This window comes from Pestalotiopsis fici (genome assembly GCF_000516985.1).
Source record: "Pestalotiopsis fici W106-1 unplaced genomic scaffold PFICI_Scf_4, whole genome shotgun sequence".
Lineage (NCBI taxonomy): Eukaryota > Fungi > Ascomycota > Sordariomycetes > Amphisphaeriales > Sporocadaceae > Pestalotiopsis > Pestalotiopsis fici.
Window position 1 is genome coordinate 1817864 of NW_006917094.1, and position 27923 is coordinate 1845786.

Below are 27923 nucleotides of genomic sequence, written 5' to 3' on the forward strand. Positions count from 1 at the left end.
CGTCTGACGCCGATGCTAACTGCCGGCCATCCGGCGAAAATGCGACCGACTGGACATAATCCGTATGGCCATCTAGCGTTTGCTGTAATATGCCTGTATCGGCAGCCCAGATCCGTACTATAGTGTCGTTTGACGCTGATGCCACCTGCCGGCCGTCGGGGGAGAATACCACCGAATTGACGGAATCTTTATGGCCCTCTAGCGTTTGCTGTAATATGCCTGTATCGGCAGCCCATATTCTGATTGTGCTATCCTATGAGGCCGATGCCACCTGCCGGCCGTCCGGTGAAAATGCGACCGACAGGACATAATCCGTATGACCCTCTAATGTTTGTTGCAATGCGCTCCAATGTTCTTGGGTTCGCGGCTTGAAAGAAACCCAATCCGGCATTTGTTTTTGGAATAATTTCCAAATTACACTCTTTGAAGGGCTGAAAACAAGCGCTGCAGCATATGTTTGAAGCGGGTATTGGCTAATTATAGTTCCGTAATACTGGGAAAACCGCAATGCATCGTTTACAAGCAATGAGAAACATTCGTTTGGTGGAAACTCCTGGCAATGTTAAATTAGTCTTTTGCCACACCTAATAAAAAGATATTACCTTTATAAACCGCGAAAGCTTTGATAGTGCGGGAATGCTGATCGGAGCACGAATTAAGCTCAAAGCTTCTAACCAATAGAGGTACTTTTGCTCCAGAAAGTTGCGGATGGAGTCCATATAACCATTGTGCAACTCTCCGTCGGTGAGATGGTCTACCCAGTAGACGCAAGAATATTGTATTGGTACTAATGAACTCAGCGATTTAGATGAAATCTCCTCGACAGATGTGCCCGGCTTCCGAAGAGCGCAGATGTCTTGATGGAGACCTTGCAAGAGTGCCGTAATTGATGCCTTGGAAACGGAGAAGTGCATATGCTTGATTCCACGAGGAAAAACAAGCTGGATTGCCTCGGTCACCAAGAAGTCTTTGGCAGACTGGTGTACAAAGTAAACAGTATTATCTCTGATAGTCAAGAAAGAGCCGCATGAATCAACGACCTCCCTCAGATCATCGAGATCGTCAAGGGAATTTGACTCCAAGAGAACGTTGAGCTCGCGAAGGTCGATGGGCCGGTAAACTACCGAGACAACCCCAAGAATCTCGTGACAGAGTTCGGCATCGGGCAGCGTGTCAATCGTCTCCATCATTCTTTGATACAGAGGATACAGATCTGCAGGATACTGCTGCAGTTCTTTCATGATAGATCCGCGCCGGACTTTTGGATCCTTGAGTCGTTGGCATACCAAGGCTACCCAAAGAAACGTGTAGTTCGCGTTCAAGGTCAAGTACTCTCGAATCTTCATTTTCCTGGGCTCATCAAGATTCTTGGATTTTGCAAGGAGCTCTGTCTCGTAGCGAATGTACGTCTCGATGGCAGCAGTTACGGACGCCTCGTTGAGCTCTAGACTGAGTCGTACTCGTTGATGGGTGGCATTGAGTTTCTCCTCAATCGAGGGCCAATTGCGACTAGATACCAGCCATTTCGCGTGACCATGGCGGGATTGCTGAGCGATGAAGTCGAGCAACTTGGGCAGGTCTTTTAGGCATTCATCGAGCGCATCAATGACAAAGACGAGCTTCGCAGTCTGTTGCTCTTGCGTCATGGCTGTGAATATCCTGGTGATGGCTTGCCAAGCATTGCCGTCTTCGAACAGTGCTTTCCCCGCAACCCTCCACTCCTCGTGCACGTGCTTGAGCAACGAGCGATCGTTTTTGGCAAGCATATACATCAAGCCACGAATGACTGCTGCGGCATTGTCCAGTCTTGAGTCGGTAGCTTGGCAGAAGAAGTAGTGAACCAGATTTGAAGTCGGAGAAAGGCTCATCTCGTCGACAAGTCCACAGAGAAGCATAGTCTTGCCTTTTCCGGGGTCGCCCTTGATCCAGAGCAGGCGACTTTCCTGATCAAAACGCCATTTCTTGTAGTCTGGATTCTCCAAGACCCAGCGGTAGGCGTCTTTGAACAGACCACCCTTTGTCGCCTCAATGCGCGATTTGTCGTCTTGCGGATCAGAAAGCCGCAGGTTTGCAAGGCATTCATCAAGACTCTTCTTAAGTTCGGGGTCGCGGACCGGAATGTCTTGATCATCTTGGATTGCGCGATGGAGTCTCTTGAACGCGCCCTCTTCCCCTTCTCCATAATTTGCGCCTATGGTGACATTCATTATGCCCAACAACGAGTAGGCCTTGTCTTCTCCTCTCGTTGTCTGGCGGTTGCGACCCCACGATATGCGTTCGGCTATGGTGTACTTGGAAAGTGGGCGACCATGGAGGGCCTCGATCGGAATGTGCGTAATGTCGTGGATCATTTGTCCGAGAGATTGCTTGTCCCCGAGTCGATGGCCATCGGAAGAGAAGAAATCGACAACAGTCGATGCAAGAAGTTCCTGCAGCGTCCAACCCCGAGTGTGCCATCTGCTCCCTTGAAATTCGTCCTCCCAAGTTGTTCCCATCAAGCCATCATCGTTACTGGATTTGGAGACATCGGATAAGTACACGTAGCATCTTATGGCTTCCTGATACCAACGGAACATGGAATTAATCGATTCGGAAAGCTCGGCAGCGTTGGCCTTGTCGATGCAACAGCTATCGATCCAGAAGTATTGGAAGCCATCGCGCTCGGCCTGCTCGGCACAGAATCTAATCTTTCGGTATCCCGTCTTCTCTTTCCCCCGCTGTGTGCAGAATCTGACGTCTTGTCCGGTGTCTAGGTCCTCCTCCAGGATTGCAAAGTCGCGAAAGATCACCTCATCCTTGTGGTTGGGTTCCCAAGTGTGCGACAGTATGGCATACTCGGGCACTTGTAAGCCGGATATGAATTCGACAATAGCCACTTCGCGGTTGGGTTCGATTCGAAGGAGATACATGACGCGGGCATTGTCTGGAACGATGGGAGTATGCGGCTTTCCCTAAGATCAGCCTTCCAAGTGGAAATGCTGACACTCGGCCTTGCGACGGATGTCGAGAGATTATCCCTGGCCATCTTGATGGTTGCGGCTGAGGTGTGGTGACAACTGCCAATTATATGGCGACACGGCTGCACCGCAATGCGGGGTCGTTCACAGCCTGAAACGCTGCGTACCGGGCACACACGTAGACATCCTTTGAGAGTGAAAAGAATGGTACCTCACATTCAGTATCCCGATGGAGATAAGGCATCGAAACAAGATCCTTCCGGACAGGCAGGCTTGGTTGGTAGTGAACGTCCTCCGGGGACTAGAGTATTGACAGTATTGACACGAAAGCTCCGCCTAAATCGCGTCGGCCGCGGGACTGCGGTGGTAGGCCCGCTGGTCGCTGCAGCACATGAAAACCAGCAGCCTCTAAAATCAGCCCTATGACAAAAGTGGGCCTCGTTTGGGTTTCCCTACTAGGTACCTACATACTTAGTACTCCTCATTTGCCTCTTAACGTGTCTCCTCCCGACTCAAGGGAGTCGCCTTTCTATAGTCCCAAATCCGCCAAAATGGTCAATAGATCGGACTATGTGCGCCCAAAAGAAATTTCTGGTATTCCGATAAGCAGCAACACCCATGGCATTAGCCTATTGAGTACACCTATGCATCATCCTCCTAGCTTGTGTCTGGACTGTAATAGTAGGGTTTCTCAAGGTGACCCATGCAAAGGACAGCCTTAGAGACGATTTCAATGCAAGCCAAATATTACTTGGATAATTGAGCATTCCGTTTTCTCTGTGCTCAAAGGAAAGTCCAAATCGTCCCCTAGCACTTTGTCCCAAAGTAGCACGAATCCAACTGCGTCTCCGGGTACTCGAGCGAGCGCGAGCCCGTTTCGATTAGCGATCTCCTTTGCATGTTTCGTTGTCCCGATGTGAAGATAGACGATTTGGTCAAGTTTTGCTTCTTCTTCTTCACGGTCGAAAAAGACTGTGGCAAACGTATGGCCCGCCGGACCAAGCGTTTGGATAAATGCCGTCAGGGACTGTTTCGCTATAATTGTATGGCAAAGCACCTTGAGTATTATAGCCGGTAGCGCCTACGACCATATTACCTAGTCCAATATTATTTTTAAGCTAGGTATGCCGCTGTAAATACCAACCATTAATCCAATATTCAGATTCAAAACACTGCGTACCATATCACCGGCAACATATAACGACTATACCATGGTTTCTTAGGTGAATAAGGGTACGAAAGGTGCTGGGGTTTATATTAACAGGATATTGAAGGAATGTGCTGGTTCTGGTAGCTCGTAATGATGTTGGGTAGTTTTCCCCACTATCTGTGACCAAGTAACACTACCACCTAACAATATGTTAGATAGTTATACGTTAGCAAAGAGTAATAAAGATTGACTGGATGCTCTTAGATTGATATAGTCGCCAAAGCTTGATAAGTTTTGCCTACAGGTAAGATAAATGCCAAGACGAATCACTGAGGTAATGATTATTCATATAGAGTAGGAAACCCGTTTATCAATATGCTCATTTATTCTCTCACTGATGTTTGTTCTGATTATTTCTGCTTGGTGTTGCTGAACTTTGCTTAATTAGTCTCAACTAAGCATACCATAGAACTCCGTTCTTGGCTTATATAATCAGCCGTCACGTAACTATTAGAGGTTGTTCTTGATCCTATTCGTCTTAGACTTCGTTTCTGGCCGTTTTTATCCTTTCTAGGTCTCTGGTCCTGCAAGGGTGCATGTTCGTAACACTAGAATATTTTTCTCTAGTCATTCCCCAGTCGGTTGCTCAAAGGGTATGATAAGTCATGAGATACCAAGCCGGTGCAGTTCATTTTGCCCCGGGGTCCGTAGCCCTTGACTGCCAAGAAAGAGCTTGGCACCGGGGTTAAAGAATATAGCACCTTGTATCTGCCAGTCGCAAGTGTTCATCTATCAAGCTCGAAAGCCACACAGTCGCCCAAGTGTTGGCGATGATGTCCCGACAAGAATGGCACGCGCTGACACCGGCGTGTCATTGAGCCGTTCAGTCCTTCCATGTCAGCGTTCCCTGCCCCTTACGCGCTGTAAGTTGCGGGGAACCCTGGCTACAGTCGTCACGCGAGCCCAGTGAGCTGGGTAGGATAATATAGCCCAAAGAATTGCTGTGCTCAAGTGGGTAATATTAATAATCGGCGCTGTGTGCCTATATCGAGGTTCAGTTTACTTCTGTAACAATCTCGCTTTTATCTCGTCATTACAGCACGCTATCTACTTATGTCTTTCTGTTGAAGTTACTGACGATTATAGATATGGGAGGTCAGTGGTATACTGTTGGCATTGCTCTGTTTGCGTCCATGGGAACATTCCTATATGTGAGTTCCCCGTCCGGTAACCTTCCAGCTGAAAGGGTACTGATCAGCCGAGCTAACGTAGGGATTCGACACGGGCATCGCAACCACCAGTGAGTTGCTCACCGGCCTCACGAGGTTGGAGGTTGTCCATAGCTAAGCGCAAATATAGCCATCGCTCACCAGAGCTGGAAGGACTATATGCAACATCCCAACAACGGACTGACTGGTGCGGTGCGCACATGATTCAGCCATTATCCCGTAGGAGCCCCAGCCGCTGACACGTATGTCTTAGGTCGTTGCCATATACATCGCTGGCGAGGCTGTAGGGTCAATCTTACAGATCTTCATCGCCGACCAGTTGGGCCGAATTCGTTTTATGCAGCTTGCAGCCGTGATCGTGACAATCGGGTGTGCTATCCAAACTGCATCTGTCAACGTCGGCATGTTCCTTGCTGGGCGGGCTATCGCCGGAGTTGCTGTCGGGTATGCCCTCGGCCCTCTACGAATCTGAAGTCGGGGTGTCCCTCAGCTGATGTTTTGCATGCAGAGCACTGAGTGGCACAGTACCTGTCTATCTCTCGGAAATCAGCGCCCCCAAGACACGTGGGCTGATCGGCGGCCTATCTGGCGTAGGGCTTTCCGCAGGCACAATGTGCGCCAACTGGGTCGGGTTTGCAGGGGGTTTTGCCCCTTACGGCCCCATCCAATGGCGATTACCCCTTGGTCTTCAGATTCCCTGGGGCGTCATCCTTTTCACCGGCCTCTCGACCTTTATGCCCAACTCGCCCCGTCAGTTAATTCAGAAGGGGAAAGTCGAAGACGCACGCTACGCTTTTGAGAAGATCAGAAGCGACTTGCTCTCCCATGAAGCTCAACATGAATTCGCTCTCATGCAGTCACAGATCGAGTTCGAGATGCAGCGCGAGATGCGTAGCTATAGAGAAATCTTTGAGCTATATAGACATCGAGTCTTGGTGTACGTCGTAAGGAGAGATTCTTGTGCACAAAAGGATATCGTTGACAAATTCCAGATCCGTCGCAATCCAAATCATGACCAGCATAACAGGTGTCAATGTTATCCAGGTGTGAATAGCTCTCGAGAAGGAACGCACGTCTTCGTCTGCTAACATCCTCATAGTACTACCAAAGTTGAGAGACCAGCCTTGCTACCTGATGTTCCTACTGATCTTGAATAGCAACACTCTACGCATCACTGGGCATCGATGGTCAGACCATCCTCGCATTGGCAGCCGTATGGGGGACATGCGCCTTCATCTCCAATGTCATCTCCGTCAACTTCCTTCCTGACAGGTGGGGGCGACGAAAGTAAGACCAGATTTGCAGCTTGGTGTGATCATTATACTCAACCGAATTAGGATGCTTCTATTAGGTCTTGTGTGTGTCATAGTGACGGAGATATACTGCGCGGTTATGCAGCGCATCTTCCAAAATTCCACCAACAGCGTCGGGAAAGCCTTTGCCATCCTTGGGCTATATCTATTTGCCATTGGCTACTGTTCGTCTTGATGCTCCACGATCCAATGCTGAAGATTTCCCCTAATATATGAAACAGACAGTTTAATTAACAGCGTGACGTGGCTGTATGGCGCGGAGGTTTTACCCATGTCCATCAGGAGTAGAATAATGGGTGTAGCCGCTGCAGCACATTATATAGTCAACGTATCTGGTTGGTTCACGATGGCCAAGCTTTTGGATAGCTGTGCTGACAACTTTGTCACAGTCACTGAGGCCGGTCCGAGTGCTTTTGCAACAATCCACGAGAACTACTATTACGTATTCGTCGGATGCTGCAGTGTTTACCTCGTGCTGATTTACCTTTACTTCCCGTACGTCCATCCTCAGCTCCGAAACACAACTTGGATCCTGCAAATTGACCAGAATTAGTGAGACCAAGCTGAAAACCCTGGAACAAATCGCTGCGGCATTTGGTGATCGAGTTGTAGATATCGGTGAAGACCAGATTGCCACCGAGAATGCAATATTCAACAGCAAGTCTGGCTCGACACACCTGGAGAACAAGTGTTCCTAAAGGATTGTCCAGGGTCGGAGCCTCTACTACACTATGGACTAGCAGGGCTGCGAAGATCTTTGTCTCAGCACATGGGTTCGTTTAGGGGGGATAGAGCTCATTCTTCTGCACCGACAGCGATACGCGTTGGCAAATGAGCCAGTTGTTCTCCATTTCCGGATGGTAATCACTGTTCCAACCTATATGCCTGATTTTATCTGATGCTGTGACCCGAGGACCATATACCGAACAACTAGGGGAACCCTGTGATCCCCGGATATAAGTCACCTTAGCCTTACCCCGGCACGAGTCTTGTGAGATCAAGGCTGGTGGTTGGGTTGACCGATGAGCTCATCTGGCTGTAAATTCATGTCGGTCTGTGGACCTATTATCATCCCCCCAAAAGCGGCCGGGGCATCTTTCCCGGCGGTGTCTCCTAATGATGTCCCGCCGAGTCAGGTTTTCCGCAACGAGAATTCTTTACATCGCAAACAAATTGTAGACTCCGCAATGTAGCTCCATATTCCATAGTAGATAGACTAATCAGGGACATAATATAAAACCCTTGTCGACAGTACTTGTCAACAAAACGCCACCACATCATCTACCATATAACGGTTGGATGCCATTAATCCCACTATAAATTGCACATCATCACTAAGCCCTACAATCGTGTCAAATCTACTTAAAAGAGATGGCGACAAACGGCACTACCCATGAGGTGGAAGCTAAGCTGAAGAACAATCGTGCCAAGGTCATCGTTGACGCCGCCGCAGCGGGAGGATATGCCATTGCCGCCGTCTGCTGCTATAATTTAGAGGCCATTATCGCCACAGTTCGCGCAGCTGAGTCTAAGCGATCGCCAGCCCTAATACAGCTTTTCCCATGGTCGGTCGAGTACGCCGATGGCCTCCTAATACACGCTGCCGCAGAGGCCGCGGATAAGGCGACAGTCCCCATCGGCGTGCACATGGATCATGCACAAGATCCCGATATAATTAGGCGATCTGCGGACTTGGGCGGTTTTGACGGCATCATGGTCGACATGAGCCACTACGAGCGCGGGGAGAACCTGCAGCTGACCAAGGAACTCGTCGCCTACTGCAACGCCCGGGGCATCATCACCGAAGCCGAGCCGGGCCGCATAAACGGGTGTGAAGATGGCATCGCAGATACGGTCGATCTGGAGGAGGTGCTCACGACGCCCGAGCAAGCAGAAGAATTCGTGGCCACGGGAATCGACTGGCTCGCACCTGCATTCGGCAACGTCCACGGACCGTACGGGCCGAAAGGTCCGCAGCTCGACTTCCCGCGACTGGAACGAGTGCGGGCGGCTGTCGGAGACAGAGTGCGATTGGTTCTGCACGGCGCCCATGAGGACTATTTCCAAGCGGAGCTACTGGCCAAGTGCATATCTTATGGAATGGCCAAGGTGAATGTCAATGGGCCGGTAAACGCTGCTTATACAAAAGTAGCGGCCGAGTGGACTGGCAAGGTGCCATTGACCACAGTGATCGAGAAGCAGACCAAGGCGATGCAGGACGTTGTAGAGTATCACATGGACTTCTTGAAATCAACGGGGAAGGCGGCATAGTGGTCAATCTAGCCTAACGTACGTGCTCCTGCTTTTAGCTTTAATCAGCCTTATAAATATTGCAAAAAGTCCGAGTGACAAGGAGTTTCGGATAGCCCAAAATGGGGCATACAGACCGTGATGCTCCTGTTCATGACACGATGGTGCACGTCACTTGACCATGCTTGTTATACAATACATTTTCAGTTGTAAACATACGTACGTAGAACATTGGTCGCATTTTACTGGTCTACCTCGTGGATACTGATGGCACCTTGCACTGCGGAAGTGTAAGCAAGAGTGGATGAAATCATTTGCACGCTCTATTGTCTTGCCTATGAACGTGAACATTGTTCCCGCTGCTAATTACGTCTAGAAGTCTCCCTCTCAAGTGTTTCTTTGTAATCAAGTGCTGACTGGACGAAGGAACTATCCTGCTTCATTCCTAATGACAAGCCAAGACTGTTGTCGAAATCGTCAGCCCAGGAATACAGAATAGGTTTCAGCTCCGGAACTTCCTCCTCCATCACGAGCACCAGCTTTTCCTTTCCACCGACCTGTTCCAGCGCGTCCAGCATGTCCTGCACTGTCACCGCGAACCCGGGGACATTAACGGCTCTCCGGTGCGGTGCGAGCGCGTCTCGGGGAAGGCTGAGCGTGACGAGGATGTTGTGTACCAAGGTTTTCGGCGAACACATCCAGTGGCGCCAGGAGCGATCCGTTAGGGGTATAGAACACGGAAGCCCATTCATTGGCTCCCGAATGATTCCAGAGAGGAAGGAAGTAACAGCTGCTGCGGGCTTGCCGGGCCTCACAGAAATGGTAGGAAAGCGGAGCGAGAAGCCGTTGATCAGGCCCCGACGCGTATAATCGTTAATAAACGTCTCGCAGATAATCTTCTGGCACCCGTATGATAACTCCGGAGTTGGTATATCCGCCTCAGTGACATTGCTTTTTGGTACCGGGCTCCCGTAGACAGCCTCACTAGAAGCGTAGATAACTCTGACCCCAGGACACACTTTCGTCAGGCAGTTGAGCACTGATCGCGTGGCATCAACATTGACGCGGTATCCCAATTCGAAATCAGCCTCAGCGCCGCTTGACATGACGCCGTGGAGGAGTATGGCGGCATCGAGATTATTGTCGACAACGCTTGCGGCGGCCTCAAAGAGATCCGCCTTCACCACTCTGGCTTGATTCGGGTTCCTTGCATCTCGTGGGATGGGCGGTTCAATGATGTCAGTGAGAATGAGCTGGTTGGCCTCATCTTCTAGGAGTGCCTGGGCTACAATCTGCCCAATGAAGCCAGCGGCACCAGTCACAAGAATGCGCATCCTGTCAACTTCATAGGCTAGTTGCGGACTAACAAATGTATCGGGCTTGATTGGCCTTAAAGCTTCAAGTAACTCCAAAGAAAGGAACAGGACGAGGTACCCTGACTATCTCTGATGGCGGATCAATCTTACCAGACCCCGTGCAAGTCGCTGATGGATCAAGCTACAAATTTAAGTACACCAGTATTGGCCAAGTACGGGTCCCACGCCCGAAGTATTAGTCCGTAACTATGTACTATGTGTTCGCGAATATGAGAAGTGGTGATCCCCCGCACACCCCTCACTTTCACTTGACGCGGTATGCATATGGGCTCCCTACCCCCCCGCAGTCCGGGCCTGAACCCACCCCGGACTTCAGCGCGGCCCTGTTGACCGAGCCATCGTGCACAATAACGGCGCAATCATGCACCGGGTCATTTTTGGACAACGATGACAACGGCTTAGGTAAAGCAGCCTGCTTTTCACCCTCCCTGCATGAAACAATACATTGCGTGGGGAGGCGAATACTGTATAGCAGTCATATATCCCTGTCTCCGAACTCCATAATGGATGACCTGCGCGGTGAACAATCTACATGCTTTTCGAGCCTGCCTTACGATCAGTTGATGTTTTGTTACAGTATCTCCCTTTTCAGAATTTAAATCACATAAGATAAACAATGACGACCACCGCCACCGAGGAGACCCGCCCTGCTTCCGAAAGAGTCTTCAGTCCCTTCAAGTAAGCTGCTTGGCTTCAGAATGGTCTACTGTGCGAGATGCTAATGGCGCAAGACTGCAGACTGGGTTCGGGGATTGGCGAGACGACCTGGAAGCGAACGGATATGTTGTCGTCAAAGGAGCCGTACCCCCAGAGAAGGCCGAATACTACCAGCAACAAGCATTCAACTGGCTGAAGACCTTTGACCCCAAGTTGGACTTCAAAGATCCCGGCACCTGGAAGGATGCGACCCTGCCGGTCCAGACGGACAGGAACACCTACGAGCATTGTGGAGTCGTGCATGAGCGGTTCATGTGGGAGGCACGTCTGGAGCCGGGGGTTGTGAATGCCTTCGCCAAGATCTGGGGCACACAAGAGCTGCTCGTTTCGTTTGACTCGCTGAACGTCACGCTGCCCAACCTCAAGCCCTCTCGGAAGCCGTGGCCGCATGTCGACCAGGCGCCTCGGAAACGTGGCCTCCACTGCGTGCAGGGTATCATCAACCTCAGCCATGCCGGAGAAGAAGACGGGTCACTGGTCGTCATTCCCGGGTCCCATCGATACGTGGAAGACTTCTTTGACACCAAGACGAGCCCAGCGGACTGGGAGTGGCGTGACAACCGTTACTTTAGCGAGGAGGATATGAGCTTCTTCCGCAGCCGCGGCCTGTCGCCTCAGAAGGTGCACGCCGAGCCCGGGGACCTGATCCTGTGGGACTCGCGCACCATTCACTGGGGAGGTGAGCCGACGGACAAGAGCACCACGATCCGGACAGTCATCTACGCCGCCTACGCCCCAAGGGAGCTGGCTGCGCCGAGCGCCTTGCAAGAGAAGGCGCGTGTATTCAAGGCAAACGGGGCGACCACACATTGGCCTCACGATAATATCAAGCTCCGAGAATCGCTAGTCTGCCTGCCAGACGGCACGGTTGACCCTCGCAACCGCTCCGAACCGTTAGAGAAGGCAGAACCCTCAGAACGCCTCCTCCAATTGGCCGGCGTGATGGCCTATTGAGCCGAAGGGGAGGTAGTCTGATGATGGAAAGTCCTGGGAAGTTGTCGGGTGCCAAATATTGTGTCACTGTCAGATTCTGACCCGCATGTACAGTATATGTTGGGGATTTTGTAAGTATTAAGTATCGTAGTCTAACGGTTAACCTACCTAGGTAGCTAGATGCCTCAATGCTTTCTGCACCCCGGCTATGCAAGGCTACAGGGTCAGTATACTACTGACAGTACCTATGTATTATATTTTCATGTGTCTCGATACATTGGGCTGTTCTCGTAGGTGGCGCTGCAGAGATGAACTTGATTGAGCCGTTGGCCTATGTTGAGGGCTGCCCAGCTGCCCGAGTGCTAGACAACGTATCACCAAGTTAGCTACAAGGTTGTGGGTACCGCAGCATCATTGCCCCGGCTTTCCGTGGGGGGCGGATTCGCAAGTTGAAGCCAACTGCTGAGTACCTAGTAGCTAGGTACTCTGTGCCCCGGGCACCATAACGAGTACCTTCCAGGTAAGACTGCACCGTGATTGTTGAAAGGAATTGACAAAATACGATTCTCTGTGGCCCACCTCCCCGCATCTTCCCCGCAGAGGCCGGGACTTGAATCTGCTTCCCTACATTAAGCAAGCACTGGTAATGGCCCCCTGCGAGCCCCCAGGCAGTGGCCTGAAACCAACCAATGCCGACATGGACTGGTAGAAGAGGAGCGAGCATCGTCCCATCTTGGGATTCTACAGTTGAGCTTTCAATATTTGCACATTCCTGATGTTCGGGGTTATACGTCGTCATGTCGGCCAATTCCCTGCACGCCGGAGGAGATGATGGTGCCGGCAGGCGGCCTAAGGCGCTATCGAAGGCGTATGTGATCACCCGTGTCCCAGGCTGCGTCTTTCCCTGGGTCCGCAACTAACGTCGATGATGCATGCCGGTCAGATGCGAGAACTGCAAAGTGAAGAAGTCCCGCTGCGACAGTTCTAGGCCTTTCTGCGCTTCATGTCGCCGCAAAGGTGAACCGATCATCCTGTTCCACACTTGCCATGCCACACGGGCTGATGATTTATCAAAGGGATCCCTTGCGTCTACCGCGAAAAGGGGCAGCCTGGGCTGCGCCCAGGATATGGCAAAGCAATAGAACACCGACTGACCATGTTGGAGACAAACATGGATACAATAAAACAATCATTGAAGGATGTCCTCCGTCATATCAATACCGGAAACGTAGTGAGGGATGGTGGTGACGGCGACACCTTCCAACCCGCGCCGTCAGAGAGCGCGGCAGGTCTGCCTGGCAATGACGTTCAGATATGGGAGCCAGCACAGCAGATACCCGCCATGGACTCATTCGAGACATGCCCACCGCTGATGCCTCTAGATCAGTTTCAGGCCTCCGCCACTGTCTCGTCCCATCCCTCATCTTCCCTCGGCGCCACGATGCAGAGTCACGGGAGTAGAAGCCTGCCTCCCGACGGCATACTGACCGAGCTCTCTGAACTGTTCTTCGAGTTCATATATCCCTGGGCCCCGATATTCTTCAGGCCGACCTTCAGTGCCAATCTGTTTGCGCCCGGACGCCGGCTTCTTCTGCACGGGTTAGTAGTGGCCTGCTTTCGCTTTTGGAAGAAGTCGGAGCCCTCGACAAAGGTTCGAGAGGCTTATGTATCCAACTCACGAGAGCAGATCCTGCTGAAGGCAATAAACGCCCACTCCCTAGTATCTGCCCAGGCCTTGACGCTCTTAGCGATAGATGCCGTCGGGCAAGGACCCTGCCCCCGAACCTGCAACATCATGGCCATGCTCCTGAGCACGACACAGCAGCTGAGGCTCGCCAAGAGGTCGCTGCCCGCAAGCGGCGGGTCGAACACCGCCCTGGTAAGGAATGAGGATTCGGACGACGATCTGTGCTCCTCAAGCATTGAGGAGGAGGAAAAGTGTCGCCTCTTCTGGACAATATACAGCCTCGATCGCTTTTCGAGCATGCTCCACGGTCAGTCCGGAGGCCTGGATACCAAGAGCATTAGATTGCCGTATCCTGTGGGCGATGAGGAATGGGGTCAGGTAATTGCTCCAGAGTGGTTTGTCACAGGCTCAAAACCTACACATCGGGACTGCACTGCGAGACTGAGGCATCACCAAATCGACCTTCTGGCGCTGCTCGACCGGTCAAACCGGCTGTTGACCCACCCCGTCAACTTGGGACTCCCCGCGCCCTGCCAGGAGTGGCAGAGCAACTTCCGCTGCCTGGATATCACACTGTCTACATGGTTCGAGAAGCTGCCGCAGAATGTCAGGGAATTGCCAGACAGATTCGATTGGTCTTGGATCATGCTCCATGCCACCTTTCACCTGTAGGATCGAAACCCCCTTCTTTTCACGCTACTAACAAAGATGAGCGGATCTAACCTGCAACTGATTAGGATCAACATCCGTATGTATACGGTAGCTGCATTCCCTTCCACGACATCACCTTATCTGAGGCCCTCTTCAGTGGCACGGAGTCGCTGTCGTCAGGCCATCCGAAGTGTGACTTGTCTGACATCGTCGCTGCAGCCTCATGAGCTGGAGAAGCTTGGCCCGGTGTTTGCTTTTGTGGTATGGGTTGCCGCCAGAACCCTGGTTATACTCTGGACTACAGGCTATGAGAACGCAAACGGAACAACGCCTGACGATCTCGAGCCTCTGCTCGGCATCCTGCGCCATCAAGCCCTTATATGGCCGTGCGCTCAACGCCACGCCGAGATAATCCAGCTGATCGTCGACACGAGAGATAACCCCGGTGGCCCCACTGGAATCGACATCTTTAACGACACGAGGCGTACGTCCTACGGCCTCCAGAAGCATCTCGGAACCCTGGCTGGGCATCCAATCGCTGTTGAGGCTTTCTCGAATTCATTTGACTTCCTCGATATACCGATGCTGGACGAGGGCGAGTTGGCTTTTAACCGGATTGAAACATTTGGATCTGAGACGGACGGTGAGTGGCTGTACTGAAGCCACGGTCCATGCAAACAAAATACGCCATATATTACGTGGCCCATAGATGTCTCTGCTTTCTAGCACGGCGTCGCTTATAGTCACCCAGGGTCTACAGAGGCGTCACGCATGACCGCGCTAGAGCCGGAACCCGGCATGTGTCGCATGTGTCCTGGTGCCTGGGAGACGGACGTGTAAGGAGTCGACATGGCATATAAGTCTCACTGCCGAATATCAGGTACGCCGAACCAGTGACAGTACTTTCACGTTGGTGCAGGGTGCTCTCCGTCTCTACAATAGGCAGCGAGCATCGAGGATTTGGTTGTATAACGGCGCATCTATTGTGTAGGTACATGGTGCCCAGAAGGAGTAAAATGCCTGAAAATCTTAGCTTGGACCTTCGAGACACGTGTTGATCATGTCAGCGCCTCTGTGTCGCCCCTTGACTTGAGTTGGCATCGTCTGGCGTCGAGAGTCTTTTCCAGCATCTGGGAAAGGCATGGTAATGACTCAAGCTTACCATTATATATGTTTTTGCTCGGGTACCACAGTCTTCAGTCTTCCCGTCTCCAAGGCCGAGCGAATATTGCTGATCGTCAATTCCTCCATAGCTGTCTTGGTCTACTATCTGATTAGCCAGCCAACATGTGGCTACTGCCGGGTCGCTGCGGATCAAGTAACACGTACCTCCACAGTCGATGTTCCCATGTGGGGAATCAGGCATACATGAGGGTTTGAGACCAGACCAGGATGGATGTTTGGCTCCTGCTGATACACATCTAGCCCTACAGACCGTACGCGCCCCGAGCTGATGGCTTCGACAAGGGCGTTCTCGTCCATCACGCCCCCTCTTGCAGTGTTGACTATGACGATGCCCTCCCTCATCTTGTCGAACTCCCTCGTCGAGATGATATTGCGGGTGTTCAGCTGTGTATGGGACCGCATGTCAGCAGAGCCTCAGGGCCTCATTGGACTTGACCTACTCACATTCAACGGCAGGTTAAGGCTCAGCACGTCACTTGTAGCCAGAAGCTCATCGAAGCTCACGTATTCGGCGCCATCGGCATCGCCACTAGGAAGTGGCCTTCGGTTGTGGTATATGACCCTCATCCCGAAGATCTCAGCCTTGCGCTTGAGGTTGCGCCCGATACCGCCCATGCCGAGGATGCCCAGAGTTTTGCCCTGCGGGTCATGCCCAAGCGGTGGGGGTGGAACTGCGCCGAGCCAGGTGCCGTTTCTGATGGCCATTATACCGTTATTGAACCCCCGTAGGGCAGCCAGGATCAGGAAGACAGCCGCATCAGCCGTGGCATTCTCAACAACGCCAGGGCAGTTGGACACCAAGATGCCGCGGGCGGTACAGGGTGGGATCTGGATATTATCATAGCCAGCACCTAAAATTTGAAACAAAATGCTTAGTAACAACAGACAAGTCAATAACTGCCCACGTGGGACATTACCATTATGACATATGAACTTCAAGGTCGTGGGGAGTATCGATATCAGTTCTTCGTCGTATCTTCCGGTTGCCTTGAGGCTAGACGGTGCTCGATCGCAGATGGCGACGACACCCTCATATCTGCCACTAATACATTCTCTCATGAAGTCTGACCTACTGCCTGCGTCTGACAACACAAGGTCGGCTATGTCCGACAGTGCACTCCACGAGTCAGTGGCGCTGCAAGAGTGTTAGAGACCGAGTGCCTGCGAAAAGGCCCGTACTTGGACTTGTAGAGGAAGTACAGCATATGTGCTCCCGAGTTGAAGGATTTCTGAGCGATACTCACTGATCGATCTTCCCAAGGAGAAGAACCTTTGGTAGTGCCATGTTTTTTTCTATTTGTTTCCACACGATCGTCAGAATGCTATAATGGTGTCTAAAAGTCTAGCGACTCAGTTGCAACTTGTAATGCATATATATATTGCGACGAATCAAGTTCTACGATAGTGGTGACGGTGGGTACAATACCTTGGATGGAGGGCAAGATAAACTTGACGTCGCTACGCCGCTTGACGCCCTTGTTAATTATCAAGTCTGGAGTGGGGACATTTCCACGGACGCCGGTATATTGATATACCGGTGGTGCATATAACACACTCCGTTCTTAACGAGCGCGATAATTGTCGGACATCTATCCTATCTCCGCCGTACAATGGCAGTTGGCAGCGGGCACAACGCACTAAAGGACGAACGTTGCGCGTTCTGAAATATTTGCCGATATTATACAGTCCTGGGCTAGACCGGCATCAATAGTGGATATCACGAGAACTGACGCAGCAACTGTGGGAAGACTGGCAGCTCTGCGTTTGCTGGTTCCGTAGCGAGCGCGAGCCCGTCCCGATCATTGGTGTACTTTGCGCTCGTCGTACCAATGTGAAAATGAGCTGCTTAAGATTTGCTTGAAAGGTCTGAACGAACGATCAGAAAGGGCCGCTGTCATAGGTATCGGCGTGTTCTATGCTACTTTTCGCGAAGTTTAAAGGTGGTCAAATTTGGCTTGGAACATGCTATGATACCCAACAAAAGCCTTGGTCTTTGGCATATTCTACAAGATTTTGATTGATGGTAATCCTCGAACCGTAGAGCTCCTCATCCCAGTTCAGGATACTCACGACAGTGCTCAAGAGGAAGGCGACGGAAGAAGGGCCATATAGCTCATGACTTTCCTCAAACAGAAATGGAATGCTTCTGCAAATCATGGAAAGTGCTTCAACATATGCCGCTCGTGTCTGAATCGTGCTGCTAGCGCTGAAATCATTGGTCGCAAAGCGTAGCCTTTGTATATGAACCAAGCAAATTGCAGTAAATGCCCAATAATGAGTGAGAGCATTGGCCACTACCACGTTGTCGAACCAGAGCCAGATTTCTTCGTCTGGGTCTGGAGGCCTGTCACCTGGGTATGACCAGTATAATGGACCTTGTGATTTGCTTGCGTACGTCGCTTTCCATGAATGAAGGCGTTTCAGGAGTACTCGAAATTCATCTTGCAGTGCATTATTGTGAGTCTGAGTAGAACCCGATGGACGCGTAGGCAGCAAGTCGAACTGTTCAAGAACAAAGGGGATATTGACCGCTTCGGTGAGGAGTTCTTGCATTGGCGAGGAAGACATGAACTGGAAGGGTATTGTTTTCCACGACTCATGTGCAATGAATGATGTGCTCCGTGATACAATTGATTGCAAGACCTAAATTGGTATTGTCAGATCGCCTCGTAACAGGAATGGACATTATGCACACACCAGTAGCGGTCGAAAGCCAACAAATAATTTATGAGGTACACCTTGAGCAAAGAATTCAGGGCCAATACTCCTAAACATGCTCCCCACACCATTAATGTGTATCTTTCCGTCGTTCGTTGGCGTACTGATCAGAAGCTAAGTGACGCTCGTTAGTCGGGGAGTAGCCGAGATTACACGTAGCCGGACTTGCCTCTGTCAATGTCAGGCACATCGATGCTGCGAGATGCTCGCAATCAAACTTGCCATGACCATGTAGCAGGCTCTGTCGCAAAAGACGTAGCGTAGATCCGTAAGATTGCCAGAGTGTTGCATACTTTACTGTATGTTGCGCTTTCTTGGAAGCGATTGAAAGCGCAAGAGTTTCGATAGCGGCTGGCAATACCGTATATTTCCCACAATCAACAATTAGGTGTGGAAGTGTTGTGACCCAACCGCCACATATTCGAGGCTGAATTTCCTCGGCTTGGGTAAGAAAAGGGAGCTCATTATTGGGGACATAGCTGCGAACGATTATATTCACGGCGTCTTGCAGAGCCGGTAGTGGAGTACGCGTTAAGTAGAATTGGCCATTCCTAGTCCGTTGCTCTTGGTCCAAGACCTCGACTGGGAAGATACCCTGGCTGGCATTCTTCCGCCTTTTGTTCGATTTTCGGGGGCCGTTCATGAATTGACGGCTATTGACATGAACTGACACGAACTCGAGGTCAACCGAATAGCCAGCGCATTCTCGGCCGGTGTGGCGACACTGAGAGCAGGACGGTCGTATGCCGTCGCACTAGGCGTGGCGCACCATCTTGTAAGCATTGCACAGCTGAACAAAGTCACCATTGAAGACGTACCCCGATTTTGTGGTCCCGGCATGTTTGACAGACGTTTTTGTGCCGCAACTTCATGATATTCAGATTCGCTCAGATCTCGGCGTTGTCGTTGCTAGGTGGTTTAGATGAACGATTCTCACATCTCTCGGTGTAAAATGCGAGTCTCTTCCACCGAGGCCAGGGACCCCCACTCGGAAGGCTTGGCGGTTTATGATACTGAAAATGGATTAGATCGAGACTACAGAGTCTAAATGCGGGAGTCGCGGAGGCGCTTCAGTGGTCGAACGCGCGAGCATTCAGGTGCTTCTTTTCCCACAATTGGGCATAGTTTCCGCCAAGAGACTAGTATAGGTATGTAGCCCATTCAAAGACTTTGAAAGCATCGTCAGCCGCCACCAATAGTACCATATCTTGATGTCGCTTACATCACGATGTTGGCCCATTTTCTGAAGCGATCTCACATTGAGGTGCACCCGGTGGAGGAAACAGGAGAAAGGGGAGGAAAACCTAGGAAATCGCGGCATTGAACTCGGACGCTAGATGTTATAATTTCCCATGCTGATAAATACAACCAACTGCTGAGCTCCGATTCTGCGATGTATAAAAGGATGACCAGCATCATGTAGTTGATTTTAATCCCTTAGTATCCTCCCAAGAATTAATTCTCTCGCATCTTAAACTTGAAACACGAATTCGACCAATATGGCAGTCCCTGCATCGTTCAAGAGTAAAGTGGCCATCACACATATTACAACAGCGACTGCAATTCTGGAATTCGATGGCGTTACATTCATCACGGATCCAATCTTCGACGACGCTCCACAAGACTATGATCTATCGCACTTGGCTGGAATGAAGCCGGGCGAATTCGTCCTTAGCGTCACAGAGGGTCCCAAGCTTAGCATCAAACAGCTCCCGGTCATTGATGCCGTTCTCCTCAGTCACGAAGATCACGTCGACAACCTGGATCAGACCGGCCGCCAACTACTTCTCGGTCGCCAGGTCATCACCACACCCGACGGCGCTCGAAACCTCTACGATTATCCCGGTGTATTTGCGATCCAGCCCTGGCAGACTCTCGACTTTCATTTTGGCGGCGAGGAGTGGAAGGTCACCGGCACTCCATGCGTTCACGTCCCTGGTGGAGAAGTAACGGGTTTCCTTCTTCACAAGGACTCGTTCGGCGTCCAACCTGATGGCCGTCCGAATGTCTTTTACTTCACTGGTGACACAATCCTATTAGAAGAGGAGCTAGAGAAGATTCGAAAGCAGTATCATGTAGTGGTTGCCCTTGCAAACCTAGGCCAGGCCATGTCTCCGGATCCCAACAGTCCCACGGGATTCTCGCAGATCACAATGGGAGGTAAAGACGCTGTGAGGATGTTGGAGATATTGGGAGCAGATATCCTCGTCCCAATGCACTTTGAATCATGGTCGCACTTTACACAAAATGGCGAAGCTCTCAAGAATATTTTCAGGGATGCCGGAATCGCGGACAAGGTCAAATGGTTGACTTCAGGCGCAAGAACAACCATTATTTAAATGATTCTACGTTCTATGGGCGTGTATCAGCCCTGATGAGGATTGTCTGCTCAGGTATTCTAGATAAACTTCGACAGGATCAAATCAAACTCTTTATCTCGCCTTCTTATTCATATTTCTCTCTTCGTATTCGCTCAGATAAGAGTTTTATACCTAGAAATCTATTCTATTAGGACAGTGCAATGTGTGCAAATTTTATGTGTTCAGCTCCAGTATCTATGCTGTAGCAATACTGTTGACATCAACCTTCTGGCCTCTGAGCACGTAGCCCTCCTCCTTGGCCTTGGCCCATTGATCTTCCAATATGTGAAGCCTGTCATCCCCGCGGGGCACGAACCGCGCAGCAAAAGGCTTTGGTCCGCGAAAACTCGTGTCCTCCCACGCATCGTCGGTGAGATCAACCTTGGCCTCTAACCCGTCCACCATTGGCGGGTGGATTTCAAAGGCCCAGATGATGTTGGCCAGCGCAATGTTGAGCGAGTTTTCGGCCAGACGAGCACCGGGACAGATGCGACGGCCCATGCCAAAGGTAAAGTGGTCGCGCGCGTAGGGGTCGCTCTGGTTGGCGTACTCGGAGCTATACTTGGGAAAGTCCAGGTAGCGCTCGGGTCGAAAGTCAAAGGGCTCCTCATACCGTTCCGGGTCGTAGTGGATAAAGCTCGTGTTACCGAGCAACACCGTGCCCTTGGGAATCACGTAGTCCTTGTATACCACGTCGGCGTCGGCGTAGTGCTTGATGCCCCAAAACGGCGTCGGGTGCATTCTCAGCACCTCCTTGATGCAGGCGCGGATATACGGCATGTTCTCAATGTCTTCAAACGCAGGCGTTCGGTCAGGCCCGACGACGCGCATGACTTCCTCGTGAGCTGCCTGTTGGACGTGTGGGCGAGCGGACAGCTGAAGCAAGAGGCTCAGGAGCGTGACGGACGTTGTGGTGGATCCGGCCTCCACGTTTCCACCGGCGATCCAAGCCGCATCTTCATCAGTCAGTCCCTGTTTGCGCCAGGACTCGCTGTTCTCCATGAGCTCGCGCGCATAGCACAATGGTGCCTTGCCCTCTGCGACCTGCTTCTCCAGTCGCTGCCAGAGTATCATTTTGGCGTGGAGCAGTGGCTTTGCATATCCCTCTGCGGCCTTTCTACCCGGCTGCAAGCAGGCTGGTAGTTGCGCCAGAATAGGCAACTCATCCACGATGAATCCGCCCGCGCGAGTGATTTTGCCCAAGATACGGGCACTCTCCAACGCGTGATGCACATCCTCGTTGTCCCAGTCCGTCACGCGCAGTCCATAGGTGCTGGTCATGACGTTGGAGAGAGCAAATCTCCTGACGTGCATGGCAAATTCCTGTTCGTCATTGTTTCTGTTGGCCAAGTCAAACAGCAGCTGCTTGGTCTCATACTCTTGACTCGGGATAAATGTGGAGGTCATGGTAGCAGAGAGAAGCTGGTGCGTAATTGATCGATAGGTGCGCCACTTGAGCCCGTACTCGAGCGTGAACATGCGCATGCCACCGGCGACCACTCCGTGGCCCATAGGGGCTGGCATCTTTGATGATGTCTTCGAGGACTGATTGCTTGATTAGTCGATTTGGCCGAGTGATTGATGATTGATAGTCGCAGACTTACCTGTTTGCTCAAGATTTCGTGCATAGCCTGAGGACTATTGATAACGACCCAATTATAGACACCAACGCGCAATTTGAAAACCTCTCCATATTTTGAGGCCCAATCTCTAAAGTCTATATGCACCTTGGCAGGGAGGCTCACACGGAACCCTCCCGGCCCAGGCATTTTGTCCAGACGACGATCTCGACGAAGCCATAGTACTACTAAGAATACGGTGAGCAAAACGGCCCAGAAGATGGGTCTAGAGTTCTCAGCAAGATCGTTCGTCTCTGTCATGATGATTCGATGAAAGGTTTATATATGACAAGCGTGTGGAAGAATATGATGTGATGATTATGTAAAGGGGGGTTAAAATCTTTCTTTAGTAAGATGATCCTTCTTGTTTGTCCACTCATGTGACCTGACAGATTCATTCGCAACCATTCCGAATGTCAACATAACGCGTAGGCATAATATACATACATAGCCGGAGGTCTCGCTCTGCTGTCACGCTGTAGACTTATTTGACGCATTTCGTCATTCTCCATCAATTTTCTATCGTCGGGTCTTCTTTACCAGTTTTGATACCCGTAAAAGATCCGAAGAGGCGCTATCTGTAACAAGCTTATTATAAGATCTTATTAGAGATCCGCGAGGATAAATGAAAGCCAAGACAGTTCCGGGACCGACAACGTATTTCGAGCTGCTGGAGGGGAAGAGACGAGGGCTCTCAGCTCGTTAGCCTTGATGCTACGTCGGATCCTCCCGCGTGGCCGCTCGCTTGTTGCTTTACCGCTATAGGGTTTTTGTTGTCCAATGAGCGTCCATTTTCGCTGCCCGGATCATTTGTTGTTTTGTTTTTTTAGTCATCCTCTTTCCAGACTCTGCACGACACGAAACAAAGTCAGAAAAGGCAGCACTGCCTCTGGGCACTTTCCAATACTAAAGATGACGTTTTGGCTTTCCTTAGTTGACACTGATGATTCTGGTCGTTTGGGTCAATGGCTCCTTTCTCACAAATTGAACGAGATCTTAAGATTTGGGCTTGGCCCCCAATCATGACAAAGATGTTGCTCCTAGGCTCAAAGTGCAAGCATTTTGATCCTATCCTACTGGGTCAAGCATCCATGTATGTCTGTGTAACGAATTTAGTAAGAATCCTTGGAAGACTTCTGCAACTTCAGCACGGAAATTCGGTATTTTGTGATGGCAATCACTTGCAGACATCTTTAGCAGAAGTATACCCGTGTTCTTCGTATCCTCCTTCATGCGGGTCAATTGTGACTCGGTCCAATACGAGCAAGTATCTTCTCTAAATGAATTTGGTTTTTCTGTACACAAATTCTACGAACTAAACACCAATGTTTATTTGCTTTCTACTAAGCCATTAGCGTTGTCAGAGGATTCTTGTAACACGCGACAGCTTCCTGCTAAATCATAGTTCATATGCCAAAAAGCCACACGGTAAGACAGGACGGAATTCTTCCCGCAGTCCTAGTAATGCATGCTAATACTATTCTTCTGCTGCGCACAAGTGATATTCACGATACGAAAGTATGATTTCCGGTGAAGCTTGGCTACTATCGCAGGATTGTGTCTTCTGCACTAAAGCATGCATCGAGGCAATGAGCAGAGCAAGGCAAATATCTGCTCAAAAACTTAGAGAGAACAGCAGATTGACATTAGAAGGTCACAACCTACCTAGTTGCCAGGTGATCTACCAGAAAACCGAATGGAACATGTTCTATCAGTAAAGACCAAAAAAGCAAAGTCAAAATTGCGCCCCAATCGCCCCACGGAATAGCGTGCACGTCCACTATAATCTTGGCATCAGCCAAGAAATCTGCGGGCGTGCGGCGATGCTCACCTGAGGCGCAAGGAAGACGCAGATCATCATGGATACTGGGCGGGAATAGAATGAAATCCCAAGCGGATGCGGCAGATGAAATAGCAATTTCCTGGAAATCAACATAAGAAGAAAATGATAGCGGCTGATGTGACTTTTGGTCCCGTCTGTTATAGGCGGCACCGCAGGCAATCTTGTAGGGCACTACTGTTCCAACTGACAAGATTGAGGAGCTGAAGTGCTTTGCTTGTAGCAGCACTGGCGCCAGCTAACGCTTTCTGCATACCTGCACAGGCGCCACCTCGCCGTGACCGAATCGCGAATTTAACTTTGGAGATAAGGTCAAAAGTTCTTGGTGTCTAGCCAAAAGTCCAGCCAATTGTGGCAATATTTTGGTGGGCCGTACATACCTGCGACCCAGTATGCATGGAGCTGAGAGGTCCGGTCCCTAGGACTATGTACAGAAAGCACCTCGGGATGTGATTTCAAGTAAACCCACCCAAGGAGCCTGTATCATTAGTCGTACAGAAAGGATGAGTGTAGTTGCGGTATCATTCTCTTGCGGATCAACGAATACGTACGTACACCGTTGATCAGGGCGATGCAGGGGAGAGAGCTGATGTAGGTGCAGGGCTTTAGGCTCCGGCGAGAGCGACAAAACGTATGTCAAATCTGGTGGGTAGCTTACTATGGAATAAGACGGTGTGATGAGTCACGGAACGACTTTTCGTGTAGTAGATTCTGTGAACTATGATGGTTATGATGTACACATCTGATCTTGGCATAACGTCACGCCTGGGGCACTTACGTGAACCAAATCTTGGGCGTGTAAGTATGAAAGAGTTGAGAAATTGATGTTGTCGGACGTTTTGCAATGGGAGGCAGTCCTATACTTGCTCTGTCGAGCACGCTGAGAAGTCGCGGCCATTTGAATGGTGTCAACCTGCCCATGAACTCTAGTTTGACCTAATCTTCTCAATTTGACGTTGCTTGAAGAAGGATTCTGGCTCTAGTCATTCACTTCTTGTCTCCAGAGACAGGAGTTCAACGACGTTTGATCATCTTCCAAGGTTTCTAGATGAGATAAAGGAGCATCTTGAAGCAATGTCAGATAGATGTTAGAACTGACAATCCCCGATGACTTTATTGTTAGAATTCGGTATTGATACAAGCCACGCCATAGACACACAAATTCGGGAGCCGACTAAAGGCAATTCGCAAAAGATGAAAGCGGAGCTCATTGGACGCTCCACCTGTGAACATCTTGCCTACTATGCATACGCAATATCTTACTATCCCCAGCAATTCTATCTCGGGTTCTTCCAGAATTTGGATGGTGGTATATTAGGGATGAAGTACGCAAAGTGGACTGATGCTGTACGAGTACGGACCGTCCAGCTGTGTGACGAACTACTGGGCGCGGCTATTGGGCCAACCAATGTGGGATCGCGCTACGATAGGGACAAAAAGACAAGAAAAGAAACATAACGGGCATCAAAAATGATCCCTTATAGGCTGTCTCAAGCCAGAGTGATGCGGTGAGGCTTTGTACGTACTGATTTGCGCGGACAACGTGGCTCAGCAGGGCCCCCCTTCGATAGCAAGGGTACCAATCCTCCACGTCCGCTTTGGGGGACCTGGTCTCGGATATCTTTTCTTGGCAATTTGCATCTCTTGGCTGTTTGAAATATCCCGGCGAGATATATGTAAACAAACTCCCCATCCTTAATGAGCTCTGCGATCCTCTGCTGACCTGGTTGCGACATTGCACCATGAGCTCAAACTGACATCTGGATGAAGAGAGATACGACCGCATACGGGCCTGCTAAATTAATAATAATACTAAAACAATGTGAGAGGACCGTTTGTTGATACATTCCATGATCTCGAGTAGTCAACGGGCAGCTACATAGTCAACCGAAGAGGTCTGAAAGGCGGATTTGACATTCGTATCGATTGGCATGTTCTACGGCGGTTTGCGGAAAACAATGCCCCAAAGTCATGTACATTACAGTTTCTAGGGTAGAATATAATCGAAATACAATCGCTGCGCTAACATTTAAAATAATACAGACTTGCAAGATCCACTCATATACTGATCTCGCTTAATTTGGCTCTCAACAAATCAACAATGCTTGCATGCTCCTTGGACAGCCAAGAGCCAAGACTTTTATAGAGTGGATCCACCGTACCCGAGGCAGATACAATCTTGGGGCTCTGTGCAGAAAATGCAGAAATTAGAGATCCGATCTTTGTCAGCTCTGCCAACAATAATTGGATGCGGAGAGCAGATTGTACCCGCTCATCATCTATGATGAAGCATCCCATGGCCATCTGGCCGGATGCTTGGCCAAGCGTCGGTGTGTTTGTGCCACCCGTCGTGGTACTGCTACCTATTGCGGTACTCCCAGACCACAATGAGGCTGAAGAGGAGGAGGAGGTGGTGATGCCGGAGGGGCGAGGTCGCGGTCGCGAGGTAGTGTCAACCGTTTTCGTGTTCATGAAAGGGGACATGTGATTTGGAGATGACATGGACGACGTGCCCTCTTGATGATACCACATTAGGATTTGGGATATGATGGAGGCGTGCAGCAGTCCTAGATGTGGACAGCTCACGCATGAACAGTTGAGCAACCGGCCGAGATGCTCGCTGCACTCGCGATTTAGGTTAAGTACAAAGTCTAACGGGAAATGACCCGCGCCGCTGATCATGGGCCCGGGTGCCAACGGCGTCGGTGTCTTGTTAGGATTTATGAGAGACAGATTGCGCAGGATTTCGTGTGTTTCACGCAGGCAGTTACAACCATCTGGCGCGGAGGACAACTTGTCGCCTTTGAATGGTAGGGGAAAGCTGCCTATTGATTCGCTATGAGACTGCTGTCCGTATGGAGGCGGTGTCGCGGTGCTGTCAAAGTCGGGCCACTCGAATGTAGCGAGCAGATCTGGGTCCAATTTGTCTAGGTTATTCGAAGAGAGCTCGTCTGACAGAGCCCAGTCACCGAGGTCCATAGATGCAAAGTTGGTCAATGGAGGAAATGCGTCGAGCATCGTCGTGTTGCTAGTTCCCATACTAACAAAATCATCGCCGTTGACTGATCCCCAGGCCGACTCCATTTCATTGTTGCTTGAAGTCGACGACGCCGCCGAAAGTGACGACATGGTCTCGCTACCAGACCGCCTTTGTCGATGGCACTGGAAGTCGCTATCGTCGAACTTGCGTTTCTCGGCGGAGCTGGGGCGCCGGTCTGCCGGGGATTTGCCCCGCGATGCCGAGAGTTGAAGCCGATCCCTCGGGGGTTTACCCATCTTTCGCGACACGCCGTAGATGCAGGTAACACCCAGATCCGCGCACCGTCCACATGTCGGCTGCCGGCGGTCGCACTTGAGCTTCGCAGCCCCGCACCCATCGCAGCTAGACCGGAGCTTTGGTTGCCTCGGAGGTTTTGTAGCCATGGCTCTGTCGGCTAGGGAAACGTTGAGGTGTGCAGCCGCTGTTGAATGATGAATCTAGGTGCTCGACCATGGACCAATGCGAGGAGGAGAAGAATGGTGAGTGATGGAATAATTCCTGGGCAAATATAAACAAATACAGGGCATCCAAGAATCAAGGCCACAATGATATAATTATAATAAGAACGCGAGAGGAGCACACTGACACCGATATTGATGAAATTGCCCTGGACTGGCGTTGCACTAGAGTGCCAAGTCCTTTTAGATATTCATCTCTTTAGATATTTTTTGTACAATAATTAAAGGTGTGCTTTCTTGTCTGCCATATACGAAACACGGCGGGTTAAATCGCTGTCAATTAGGATCTCGTGCACATATGTCTCCCAGGATATGAGACGAGGCGAGTGCAAGGAACTAATCCTCCCCAGAGTCCTTCGCTCTGTAAGGGTCAGCTTACCGGCAGGGCCCCGCTGAGCAGTTGCGCGGCTGTGGTAGCCGTTGCTAGAAGCAGTCCAGCC

General features: G+C 50.7%; 11 protein-coding genes across 11 annotated transcripts; 5 read left to right on the forward strand and 6 right to left on the reverse strand.

The window, feature by feature from the left end:
* Nucleotides 1-253: 253 nt before the first annotated feature.
* Nucleotides 254-2909, reverse strand: PFICI_06550 (uncharacterized protein; the record flags this gene model as incomplete). The annotated part of the gene is made up of 2 exons (XM_007835131.1): nucleotides 254-493; nucleotides 603-2909. The coding sequence occupies 2 exons, from the start codon at nucleotides 2907-2909 to the stop codon at nucleotides 254-256; spliced, it is 2547 nt and encodes an 848-aa protein (XP_007833322.1).
* A 2045-nt stretch (nucleotides 2910-4954) lies between these two features.
* PFICI_06551 (uncharacterized protein) lies at nucleotides 4955-7347 on the forward strand (the record flags this gene model as incomplete). The annotated part of the gene is made up of 13 exons (XM_007835132.1): nucleotides 4955-5030; nucleotides 5254-5318; nucleotides 5380-5407; nucleotides 5467-5528; nucleotides 5590-5780; nucleotides 5845-6273; nucleotides 6329-6380; nucleotides 6436-6445; nucleotides 6494-6623; nucleotides 6674-6813; nucleotides 6871-6984; nucleotides 7039-7144; nucleotides 7203-7347. The coding sequence occupies 13 exons, from the start codon at nucleotides 4955-4957 to the stop codon at nucleotides 7345-7347; spliced, it is 1548 nt and encodes a 515-aa protein (XP_007833323.1).
* A 673-nt stretch (nucleotides 7348-8020) lies between these two features.
* Nucleotides 8021-8920, forward strand: PFICI_06552 (fructose-bisphosphate aldolase; the record flags this gene model as incomplete). Its single annotated transcript, XM_007835133.1, has 1 exon — nucleotides 8021-8920. The coding sequence occupies one exon, from the start codon at nucleotides 8021-8023 to the stop codon at nucleotides 8918-8920; it is 900 nt and encodes a 299-aa protein (XP_007833324.1).
* Nucleotides 8921-9261: 341 nt separating this feature from the next.
* PFICI_06553 (uncharacterized protein) lies at nucleotides 9262-10233 on the reverse strand (the record flags this gene model as incomplete). Its single annotated transcript, XM_007835134.1, has 1 exon — nucleotides 9262-10233. One exon carries the CDS (start codon nucleotides 10231-10233, stop codon nucleotides 9262-9264), a length of 972 nt encoding a protein of 323 aa, XP_007833325.1.
* Nucleotides 10234-10891: 658 nt separating this feature from the next.
* Nucleotides 10892-11946, forward strand: PFICI_06554 (uncharacterized protein; the record flags this gene model as incomplete). Its single annotated transcript, XM_007835135.1, has 2 exons — nucleotides 10892-10953; nucleotides 11007-11946. The coding sequence occupies 2 exons, from the start codon at nucleotides 10892-10894 to the stop codon at nucleotides 11944-11946; spliced, it is 1002 nt and encodes a 333-aa protein (XP_007833326.1).
* Nucleotides 11947-13096: 1150 nt separating this feature from the next.
* On the forward strand, nucleotides 13097-14923 carry PFICI_06555 (uncharacterized protein; the record flags this gene model as incomplete). The annotated part of the gene is made up of 2 exons (XM_007835136.1): nucleotides 13097-14280; nucleotides 14350-14923. 2 exons carry the CDS (start codon nucleotides 13097-13099, stop codon nucleotides 14921-14923), a joined length of 1758 nt encoding a protein of 585 aa, XP_007833327.1.
* Nucleotides 14924-15427: 504 nt separating this feature from the next.
* PFICI_06556 (uncharacterized protein) lies at nucleotides 15428-16733 on the reverse strand (the record flags this gene model as incomplete). Its single annotated transcript, XM_007835137.1, has 5 exons — nucleotides 15428-15526; nucleotides 15593-15832; nucleotides 15893-16299; nucleotides 16366-16583; nucleotides 16693-16733. The coding sequence occupies 5 exons, from the start codon at nucleotides 16731-16733 to the stop codon at nucleotides 15428-15430; spliced, it is 1005 nt and encodes a 334-aa protein (XP_007833328.1).
* A 680-nt stretch (nucleotides 16734-17413) lies between these two features.
* Nucleotides 17414-18001, reverse strand: PFICI_06557 (uncharacterized protein; the record flags this gene model as incomplete). The annotated part of the gene is made up of 1 exon (XM_007835138.1): nucleotides 17414-18001. The coding sequence occupies one exon, from the start codon at nucleotides 17999-18001 to the stop codon at nucleotides 17414-17416; it is 588 nt and encodes a 195-aa protein (XP_007833329.1).
* Nucleotides 18002-19665: 1664 nt separating this feature from the next.
* PFICI_06558 (uncharacterized protein) lies at nucleotides 19666-20505 on the forward strand (the record flags this gene model as incomplete). The annotated part of the gene is made up of 1 exon (XM_007835139.1): nucleotides 19666-20505. One exon carries the CDS (start codon nucleotides 19666-19668, stop codon nucleotides 20503-20505), a length of 840 nt encoding a protein of 279 aa, XP_007833330.1.
* A 216-nt stretch (nucleotides 20506-20721) lies between these two features.
* PFICI_06559 (uncharacterized protein) lies at nucleotides 20722-22406 on the reverse strand (the record flags this gene model as incomplete). Its single annotated transcript, XM_007835140.1, has 2 exons — nucleotides 20722-22071; nucleotides 22131-22406. The coding sequence occupies 2 exons, from the start codon at nucleotides 22404-22406 to the stop codon at nucleotides 20722-20724; spliced, it is 1626 nt and encodes a 541-aa protein (XP_007833331.1).
* A 3637-nt stretch (nucleotides 22407-26043) lies between these two features.
* PFICI_06560 (uncharacterized protein) lies at nucleotides 26044-27408 on the reverse strand (the record flags this gene model as incomplete). Its single annotated transcript, XM_007835141.1, has 1 exon — nucleotides 26044-27408. One exon carries the CDS (start codon nucleotides 27406-27408, stop codon nucleotides 26044-26046), a length of 1365 nt encoding a protein of 454 aa, XP_007833332.1.
* Nucleotides 27409-27923: the final 515 nt, after the last annotated feature.